Source organism: Taurulus bubalis, assembly GCF_910589615.1.
Source record: "Taurulus bubalis genome assembly, chromosome: 1".
NCBI lineage: Eukaryota > Metazoa > Chordata > Actinopteri > Perciformes > Cottidae > Taurulus > Taurulus bubalis.
The window spans coordinates 18,606,643-18,617,923 of record NC_136589.1 but is presented as its reverse complement, the minus strand read 5'-3'; the positions used below and the strand labels follow the sequence as shown (position 1 = coordinate 18,617,923).

Below are 11,281 nucleotides of genomic sequence, written 5' to 3'. Positions count from 1 at the left end.
TATATGTATGTATATATATATGTATGCATGTGTATATATGTATATATGTATGTATGTACACACATATGACTTGGAGATATTCAGTCAAAGGCATTGTAACGCCTCCTGTCTGTCTACCTGTCTGTCCATGAATTAACTGAATCTTAACTTAAAGCGCAAATGAGGATTATTGTATTAAATAGAAAATAAATACACAATTGTACACAATATTTGTTTATGTAATCACGTGATATGTTGCAGCAAAGTGCTGTCTCATTCATATCTACACCATCAAGCCCTCACAGCTAATGTTGGCATACATATATATATATATATATATATATATGTATAACCTCAATGACACATCTCACTACCGGTAATGTATATATACCGCGACGTCTTACGGCAGTAGTATATGTAGTAGCCACACTTTCTTGCGAAATTTTCTAGTTATTATTATTATGACATATTATAATATTACTTTTTTAAGGTTAAATTAACATCCATGTCTGTCTTTGCAGCGGAGCCCCTCCCCTTCCCGCCCGGCGGGGGGAAGTCCTTCCTGTTGGGCTCGGACGATGTGTTGGAGAGCGTGCTGGGTCTGGGCGACCTCGCCGACCTCACCGTCACCAACGACGAGACGGACTACGGCTACGACGTAAGACACAGGGAACCGTGATGGATGGAGACCACCGAGCCCCAGAGACCACCGAGTCACTGACCTGCTTCTCCTCCCCCCCAGCTGCCGTCCAATAAGGAGTCCTCGTTCAGGAAGACCTGGAACCCCAAGTACACGCTGCGCAGCCACTTTGACGGCGTCCGGGCGCTGGCCTTCCATCCGGTGGAGCCGTGTCTGGTCACCGTGTCCGAGGACCAGACCCTCAAACTGTGGAACCTCACCAAGACCGTCCCTGCCAAAAAGTAGCCCACACATACCTCTGAACATAAACCTAAAATAACGTCTCATAATTTCTCAGCCAGAAGCTTTAAAATGATGTCGTCATCGTCAGATGTTCATCTTTCTGACGGTCCTTGAACGCATCGCGTCAGTGAATGAAGGCAAACCGAAGCTTACCTTCATTCACTGATTTTAAACTTAAAATTGTGATGTTTCATCAAAAACATTTTCACGTCTCATTTAAAATGTCACCACAAATAAACCGTTAAACAGATTCTGTAAAATTCTGAGTGATGAGGATGCGTTTTGTTTTACAGAAGTGCCTCTTTTGACGTGGAGCCCGTCTACACATTCAGAGCCCATGTGTACGTCACACACACACACACACACACACACACACACACACACACACACACACACACACACACACACACACACACACACACACACACACACACACACACACACGTCCTCGGTGTCTCAACGTGTCTCTGTCTGTCCTCAGGGGTCCGGTGCTGTCCTTGGCGATGACCTCCAGTGGCGAGCAGTGTTTCAGTGGCGGCATCGACTCCACGGTCCAGTGGTGGAACATCCCCAGCTCCAACGTGGACCCATACGACTCCTACGGTACCTCGCCTCACTTCCTTTTCTAGCTCCTTTAGCAGAGGAAAGGAGATTGTGTGTGTGTGTGTGTGTGTGTGTGTGTGTGTGTGTGTGTGTGTGTGTGTGTGTGTGTGTGTGTGTGTGTGTGTGTGTGTGTGTGTGTGTGTGTGTGTGTGTGTGTGTGTGCGCGCTATTCTAATTCCCACTACAAATTGTGGAAGGCGCGAGCTACTTACAAACCCTGGCTTGGGGCGGAAACCCTTAACCTGAACTGAATCTAAATCTCATTTGATGAATAAATGAGATTGATGAGCTGCATGTCTGAAGCCTAGTTCATGGTTCTCCGCCAGGTCGACGGCGTATCTACGGCGTCGACGCGACGCAGTCGCTGAGCATTCGAAGTTCTGCGTCGAGGGACCGCGTTGCCTGCAATTAGCCGCCATGCCGCCAGGGGGGTGTGTCTGTGTGGCTGTGTGGTTTCAGGGGTTATAGCCGAATTCCGGTCACAATAAACAATGGCGACCAAGTTGGAGCGGCTGCATTAAAGTTGGAGCTCATCAATATTGAAGAGCAAATGCTTATATTGCAAATGTTGAAGCGCAGGCGACAGAGAAGACGTTTGCGGAGGTGGTCTGTACGACCACTAAACCGGTCGAGGCTGGGAAAAAGCAACTGCCGGAAATTACGTTCTGAGCGGACCAATCACAGCGCTTGCGGTCTGCGTCAACGCGACGCGTGGTTAGGATTTTTTGTGGATGCGCGTCAGGCTACGGCGTAGGGGTCTGCGTCGACGGCGTAGCTACTAGGCTTAAGTGTCCTGTTTGTGTGAATCATGGCACAGGTGCCGGGTGTTGTGCTAGCAGCTTGGTCATGAGTGTGGTGCAGTTTATGATGAAACTGCTAAAACAGTGTGCCATGGACAGATTTTGTTGCTCTGACTATACTTCTTTGGGTTGGTCAATTATCTGAATATGATTATCATTTATATAAATGACTGGATGGCTGAATAATGGATTCAGTAAGTTAAATTAGCATGTAAGTGATGAATTTCCATGTCAACCGGCCGCCCAGTGTTTCTGGGATTGGAGTAAGACGGAAAAAAAGCTGAGGTTGTGATCTTCGCAAATAGAACATCTCGATGCGTCGAGTCTTGGCCAACTAGCGTTAAGATGTCTACAGCGTCTTCATTTCCCTCACACCAGTTTTTTATATTTTATATTATATTTTTTATATTCTAATGGTGTATATATATATATATATATATATATATATATATATATATATATATATATATATATATATATATATATATATATATATATATATATATATATATATACACACACACACACACTACTGTTCAAAAGTTTGGGGTCACTTAGAAATTTCCTTATTTTTCAAAGAAAAGCACTGTTTTTTTCAATGAAGATAACATTAAATTAATCAGAAATACCCTATACATTGTTAATGTGGTAAATGACTATTCTAGGTGGAAACGTCTGGTTTTTAATGAAATATCAAAATAGGTGTATAGAGGCCCATTTCCAGCAACTATCACTCCAGTGTTCTAATGGTACATTGTGTTTGCTCATCGCATAGAAGACTAATGGAGGATTAGAACCCTTTTCACCCCTCATGAGTTTGCAGTTCTGACAATAATACTGTCTCGTCCAATATCAGAACCCAGCGTCCTGGCGGGTTCGTGGTTGGGACACATGGACGCCGTGTGGGGATTGGCTTACAGCGGCATCAAGAACCGCCTCCTGTCCTGCTCGGCCGACGGAACCGTGAAGCTGTGGAACCCAACGGAGAAGAACCCCTGCATCAGCACTTTCAACGCCAACAATGGTGAGGACGGAGTGCACGGCGCCCCCCGGAGGGTGTGCACAGCGCCCCCCGGAGGACGCCCCCTCATCTGTTGTTCTGTCTGCAGAGCACGGCGTCCCCACGTCGGTGGACTTCAACGGGTGCGACCCCGCCCACATGGTAGCATCGTTTAACACCGGAGACGTGGTGGTGTACGACCTGGAGACTTCCCAGAATGCACTGGTGCTGAAGGGACAGGGAGAAGGCAGTAAGACAGACAGAGACATACATACATACATACATACATACATACATACAGTGGTGTATAGTAGGGCTGCAACAACGAATTGATAAAAATCGATTATCAAAAGAGTTGGCAACGAATTTCATTATCGATTCGTTGTGTCGCGCGATTATTGCGCCAGTCAATAAGTCGCGGAGAGAGAGAAAAAAAAGAGCGGAGCGTTTCTGAGATTGGAGTGAGACGAGGAGAAAAGCAGAGGTCGTGATCTTTGCAAAATAGAACATCTTTGATGTGTCGAGTCTTGGCCAATCAGTGTTAAGATGTCTACAGCGTCTTCATTTCCCTCAAACTTGTTTTTAATGGAAGCTAGTCAGCTTGCTATCACGTTAGCTAACATGTTTGGGTTGTGTATTGTCGTTAAAGTTACTTTATGTTCCGTTACAGTTCAGTCTTGCTTGGAAAAAAACGTATCGTGATGAAACATGCCGTCACCCCCCGGTCTGGTTCAGTTCACGTATTCACTCGTTAACGTTAAACCGGCACACCGGCGGATCTGGCTGCAGGTTTTTTATTTAGAATGAATCAAATCACGTAGTTGGCTTAGCCATCAACGTGATGTCGTGGTCATAAGAGACCCAGAATGAAATTTAAGTTTAAGGAAGAGGACGCTCTATATGCAGAGGTAAGAGGAGCAGTACAGCCTCTATCTGTCCCAGTATTTCATACATATTGATAAAGCAGGGTATGCTAAATGCAGCCTCTGCTCCAAGGAGACTACAGTAAAAAGGGCTCACATTTGGCAGATGTAAAGCATACATGTGTATGCTTTTAGTGTTAGTCCATTTTATTTTTATTTTTTTAATAAACAGCTCAGGGATGTTCAAGGAGCAACCTGTTTGTGCACTTTCTGAAGATGTCTTGCACTGTCGGTTCCATTTGTTTGAATAAAGGGTTCGAAATTAATGCTTTTTAGATTTTAGTTTTTTTTTTATCCGATTAATCAAAAAAATAATCAACCGATTAATTGGTTATTAAAATAATCGTTATTTGCAGCCCTAGTGTATAGTAATGAAGTATAAATACTTTGTTACTGTACTTAAGTCGTTTTTTTTTATCTATACTTTACTATTCATATTTCTGTTGACTTTTACTTCACTACATTTTGCAAAGAAAAATACATTTCCCCTGAAACCTTCGTTACTCGCTACAAAATCAAACCTATCTTTAGAAAAATTAATCATGAGACCAACATCGGGGACTGTGGTGGAACTCAGACTCCACGCAAGCAGGTTTGGCGGATCACAATATTATGCATTTGTCCTCTACATCCTCTAGTCCAGCGCTCCCCAACCTTTATTGCGCCACGGACCGGTTACGTAAAGACAATATTTTCACGGACCGGGTCCCATCTCGGGGTGACGGGAGCGGCGACACCAGACGTGTGTTCTTTATGTCCAGTCTACTCCGTAACTTAAACCTTATTGTCCAGTCTACTCTACTTAATTTATAAGCCGCTGCACAAAGACAGGATGTTGGAAATGGACGCAGGGTTTTCGTGCTTTTTTGGCGATCTCAGGATACTCTGCCTTGGTTTTAATCCAGAACACCGTCAGAGTTGAAACAGACTTTTAAGTTTCATTTTTGAGGTAATGTATCACGTAATGAGGTTTACGTACAGACGGATGTATCTGGTCATTTAAAAAAATAAAACGTCTTTCCGGCCTTGATTCTTTTTTTTGATTTGAATGAGCATACTTATAAACTGTTACAACTCCTTCATAGTGTCATATTGCTTTTTGGAGAATTATGATGATAAATTCACAGTAGATTGCAAAAGTATACTTATGTACAATATATTATGTTGAACATTGTTGCTCCTGGATGGATCACAGCCAACCCAATTATTTTCAACACAACTCTTTGTCCTTGGTCATGGTGGCCATAGCACTTAAAAGAATACACTTCATAATTCTCAAAATTCTAACCCTTTGCGCTTTTATTAACAGCTTTTACTTGTACTTTTACTTTCAATACTTAAGTACATTTAATACTAGAAATTACTTAAGTAAATATCAGATACTTTAAGTCTAGGTTGCACCAACAAGGAGTAACTCTTAAACTAGGTTTAAACCAGGTTTGTCTTTTAATCTAGTTGCACCAAACTTTAAACCTAGTTTAACCTTGGTTTACTATTAATCCTGGGTAAGTCTAACCCTTTGGCAATCTCTGTTTAATTTCCATTTAAATCTAGATTAAAATCAAATCTGTTGCTGCACCAGTTATTTTAAACCTAGACTAAAGCTGAATTAGCAGTTATATTTAAACCACCCCTGGAGGAAGTTTATCTCCGTTTTATTGACAACATGGCTGCATATCTTCGCTGGATGGGGTTAGAGGAAAGAGTTCTTCGCATGAAAATTAGAGATAGGTTAAACCCAATTGAATTGTATGACAACAGCGAGTGTTCACAGCGGTATAGATTCACAAAGGAGTCATATATCTCAATGGGAAGGTTGGACCAGCAATCAAGCATGAAAGTGAGAGGAATTTTGCTGTGCCACCACTTCTCCAGCTCCTAGTAGCTGGAGTTAAACTCCTCCATTTACTCGTTCAGCAACATCTTTTCAAATGTTAAAAAGTTTGACCCTCTTTGACGTGCCATGATAGCTAGCTAGAGTGACGGAGTTTATTAGCTATAGCCGCTGGGTGGTAGGCTATAAACGGTAACTAACAGTATCAGTAACGGCATTCATTCCACGCAACGTAAACTAATTCTGTTTTAACCCTTGTTTAAACTAGTTTAACTAATCCAGGGTTAAAATTAAAATGTGCAACACATCTCTGATTAATTATACACCAGTTTAAACCTAGATTTACTAACCCTAAATTAACTCTAAACCAGGATCACTTGAATCCATGTTGGTGCAACCCAGCCTAAGACTTTTACTCAAGTAGTATTCTAATAGGTGACTTTCACTTTTACTGGAGTCATTTTCCAGTGCAATATTGTCCAGTGCACTTTTACTCAAGTATGGCTTTTGGGTACTTTATACACACACATGCTCTAAAGCAGTTTATTTGTGTGTGTGTGTGTGTGTGTGTGTGTGTGTGTGTGTGTGTGTGTGTGTGTGCGTGCGTGTGCGTGTGTGTGTGTGTGTGCGTGTGTGTGTGCGCGCGTGCGTAGCCCTCCCAGGGTCCCATCACATCAATAAGGTGGTGAGTCATCCCACGTTGCCCATCACCATCACCGCTCACGAGGACCGACAAATCAAGTTCTACGATAATAAGTCAGGTCAGTCTGACTCTCTACTTGTCTGTCTGTCTCTCTCTACATGTCTGTCTCTACCTAATGTCTCTCTCTCTCTCTCTCTCTCTCTCTCTGCCTGTGCCTGTCTCTCTCTCTCTCTCTGCCTGTCTCTCTCTCTCTCTCTGCATGTCTGTCTCTCTCTACCTACATGTCTGTCTCTCTCTACCTACATGTCTCTCTGTCTACCTGTCTGTTTCTTGTCTTGTCTGTCTCTTATGCTGCGTTCACACCGAATGCTTTTTCACGTTTACTCACTCGACTTTATGTGGTTAATTCGCATTATTCCCTTTTTCGTGACGGAAAGGGGGGCGCGGCTTTTCCGTGGCTTAACTCTGTGAAAACAGTTACCTTTTCCGCCATTTACCATTGAAATAATACTTACATTTTTGTATATAGTGCTTTTCTAAATGCTCAAAGACTTGTGATTCCAGCTATGCAATCCGTTTCAAGATCAGACCACCACAGCAGCTACAAACAAGACTATTGTCCGACAACAACAAACAAACAAACGATAGCAAAATCCAGGCAACTCACCGATGACGCCTCATATTGATCAATAACATTCCAACAACAACGGCGTTGTTATGTCATAAAGGTCCAATAAAAAAAAAATCTCATGAAAGATTTATTCCAAAACACGTGATTAGATCCATAAATATCCACCAACTGGCGTTGCATCATTTCATATAAGCTGGAAGATATGAAAGAACATATTTTTGTTTTTAGAAGAAAAGCAAGTTTGCATGAGAGCAGACAGAACAGACAAAAACTCGGTATCAAAATGACCGCCGAAATCCAACCTTTACAATGAAACCCCACTTGAACCAATAGGAGCTTCATGTGCTGACTGACAGGCTACATTACCCAACCAGAAGCTACGTTGAAGAACAGCCTCTGTCTCCTTATGTGGATCAAGCCTGTCACGTCATACGGCTCAGATGACAGACGTTTCGTACAGCCAATGAAATTGCCTAAAAAACAAATACCAGGAAGATGTGGGGCAGGTAATCCCAACAACCTTCAATTTGATGAGAAGAGACAGCTGCTCACAGAGCCTCAGTTTGGCATTGAATTAGCATGAAAATGCATTTATACTTCATTTTCTCTGTGTCAGCAATACTGGTAGTAAATATGAATAGTACCTCTATAAGTTTGCAAGACTATAAGCCTTTTTAATAGGTATATAGTATATATATCATGAGTATTTTTAGTCTCAAAATGGAAAAACGCCTAGACATTTCATTAGAAAAACGTGTTTTTTTTTGTTTTTTTTACATTTTCTGTGATAGTTATCTGCTTTTTACTTAGACTAGATAAGGCTTCAGGCTATTGTCCCATTGTGTTTTCCAGTCCATAAGTCCCATTTCTAGTCATCTACAGGCATCTATTTGCAAAGAAATGTTCAGGTGGAAATAAAAACCTTATACTTTAGTGTGTTCAAACTTATATAACTCAATGTCAGCAGCACTTAAAGTGATTTTGACTATTAAGGGGAAAAAGCTTCAGTGTTACCTTTCAAAAGAGACCAAGACCATGCATTTACTCCAAATAGTTCAAGTACAGCTTCCAATTTACTTTGGGTATACCTGGATAGGCGTTTTTCGTCAAATTTGACAGGAACGCTAAGAGGTTAAATAACCACTAGTTCTGCTTTATACTTGTTGTGGAAGTCCCACAAACGTTGGAACATCAAACGCCCCCGTGTCTGGGTTCATAATATTATCCGTAGTCGCACACAGCTCCAACTTCTCCATTTTCCTTCCCGGACCAGGTGCTCTGCTCCCGAGGGACAAAGGGACAAAAGCACACCAGCAGTGATTATGGACGGGGACCGTCACACTCTCTACCTACATCTCTCTCTCGCTCTCTACATGTCTCTCTCTCTACCTACATCTCTCTCTCTCTCTCTCCCCCTACCTACCTACGTACCCCTCTCTCTCTACTTGTCTGTCTCTATGTCTGTCTCTCTCTCTACCTACATGTCTGTCTCTCTACCTGTCTTTTTTTTATTTTTATTTTTCACAGAATGTGAAGATGACATCTCTCTGTGTGTGCAGGTAAAGTGATCCATGCCATGGTGGCTCACCTGGATGCAGTGACCAGTCTGGCTGTGGATCCTAACGGGATCTACCTGATGTCTGGAAGTAAGGAGGCGCACAGAGAGCTACTCCTCCTCACGTCTCCTCCTCACGTGTTTCCTCCTCCTCCTCCTCCTCTCACGTGTCTCCTCCTCCTCTCACGTGTCTCCTCCTCCTCTCACGTGTCTCCTCCTCCTCTCACGTGTCTCCTCCTCCTCTCACGTGTTTCCTCCTCCTTCTCTCACGTGTTTCCTTCTCCTCCTTTCACGTGTCTCCTCCTCCTCCTCTCACATGTCTCCTCCTCCTCCTCTCACGTGTCTCCTCCTCTCACGTGTCTCCTCCTCCTCTCACGTGTCTCCACCTACTGCTCCTCCTCAGGTCATGACTGCTCTCTTCGCCTGTGGAACCTGGACAGTAAGACGTGTGTTCAGGAGATCACGGCTCATCGTAAGAAGAGCGAGGAGGCCATCTACGATGTGGCCTTCCACCCCTCCAAGGCCTACATCGCCTCCGCTGGAGCTGACGCCCTCGCCAGGGTCTACGTGTAGAGGAGGAGGAGCAGCAGCAGGAGGAGGAGCGCGGGGCGAGAGACAAAGACAGAGAGAGACTAGTCTGTTCACACTAACAGTATTCAGGTCTGTTCAGGTCTCTGAACACAGATGATATATTAATGAAGACTGGACAAACACACAGACACACACTCTGTCTCTCCTTCATGGAGGAGGTGCAGCTGCGTCTCCTCCTCCGGCTGACTGTAGACACTGAGAGACGTTCAGCATCAGAAACGTTGTTTAAACTCTGCAGGTCGACACTGAGCAGCTCACCTGTCCTGTGATGTTATCACCCCCACCCCGTCATGACACTACACCAAACCCCACCCCATCATGATGACACTACACATTGGAGACATTGGGGGAGACGTTGGAGATATTGGAGGAGACGTTGGACGACGACTTTATAGGAGACGGAGACATTGGAGGACTTAGAGGAGATGTTGGATGACGACTTTATAGGAGACGTTGGAGGACTTTATAGGAGGCGTTGGAGGACTTTATAGGAGGCGTTGGAGGCCGACTTTAGAGGAGACGTTGAACGATGACTTTATAGGAGACGTTGGAGGACGACTTTATAGGAGATGTTGGAGGACGACTTTGGAGGAGACGTTGGACGACTACTTTAGAGGAGACCACTCTAGAGGAGACTATTTTAGTGGAGACGTTGGAGGACGACTTTATAGGAGACGTTTGAGGACTTTAGAGGAGACGTTGGAGGACGACTTTATAGGAGACGTTGGAGGACTTTAGAGGCGACGTTGGATGAGGCGTTAGAGGACGACTTTAGAGGAGACTTTGGACGACTTTAGAGGAGACGTTGATGACTTTAGAGGAGATGTTGGACGACGACTTTATAGGACATGTTGGAGACATTGGAGGACTTTATAGGAGGCGTTGGAGGCCGACTTTAGAGGAGACGTTGAACGATGACTTTATAGGAGACGTTGGAGGACGACTTTATAGGAGATGTTGGAGGACGACTTTGGAGGAGACGTTGGACGACTACTTTAGAGGAGACCACTCTAGAGGAGACTATTTTAGTGGAGACGTTGGAGGACGACTTTATAGGAGACGTTTGAGGACTTTAGAGGAGACGTTGGAGGACGACTTTATAGGAGACGTTGGAGGACTTTAGAGGCGACGTTGGATGAGGCGTTAGAGGACGACTTTAGAGGAGACTTTGGACGACTTTAGAGGAGACGTTGATGACTTTAGAGGAGATGTTGGACGACGACTTTATAGGACATGTTGGAGACATTGGAGGACTTTATAGGAGACGTTGGACGACGACTTTAGAGGAGACGTTGGACGAGGGGTTAGATAACTTTAGAGGATACGTTGGAGGACGACTTTAGAGGAGACTACTCTAGAGGAGACGTTGGAGGACTTTAGAGGACACGATTCTAGAGGAGATTATTTTAGACGAGACGTTAGACGATGACTTGATAGATGTTGGACCACGACTTTATAGGAGACGTTGGACGAGACGTTGGATGACTTTAGAGGAGACGTTGGAGGACGACTTTAGAAGAGACGTTGGATGACTTTAGATGACACGATTCTAGAGGAGATTATTTTAGATGAGACGTTGGACGACAACTTTATAGGAGACGTTGGACAAGACGTTGCAGGACTTTAGAAGATACGTTGGACGAGACGTTGGAGGACGACTTTAGAGGAGACGTTGGACGACATTAGACGAGATGTTGGACGACGACTTTAGAGGAGACATTGGACAAGATGTTGGAGGATGACGACTTTATAGGAGACGTTGTAGGAGACATTGGAGGACTTTAGAGGAGACTTTGGACG

General features: G+C 43.9%; 1 protein-coding gene across 1 annotated transcript in view; it reads left to right on the top strand.

The window, feature by feature from the left end:
• Nucleotides 1-9,463, top strand: part of strn3 (striatin, calmodulin binding protein 3) — a gene marked incomplete at both ends in the record, with an annotated part of 18,762 nt that extends 9,299 nt beyond the window's left edge. Inside the window, 9 exons of the mRNA XM_079225132.1 lie at nt 501-637; nt 722-900; nt 1,195-1,242; nt 1,383-1,504; nt 3,161-3,328; nt 3,414-3,554; nt 6,715-6,822; nt 8,895-8,981; nt 9,294-9,463. Coding sequence (XP_079081258.1) covers nt 501-637; nt 722-900; nt 1,195-1,242; nt 1,383-1,504; nt 3,161-3,328; nt 3,414-3,554; nt 6,715-6,822; nt 8,895-8,981; nt 9,294-9,463 — 1,160 coding nt within the window. The remainder of the gene's footprint in view (nt 1-500; nt 638-721; nt 901-1,194; nt 1,243-1,382; nt 1,505-3,160; nt 3,329-3,413; nt 3,555-6,714; nt 6,823-8,894; nt 8,982-9,293) is intronic.
• Nucleotides 9,464-11,281: the final 1,818 nt, after the last annotated feature.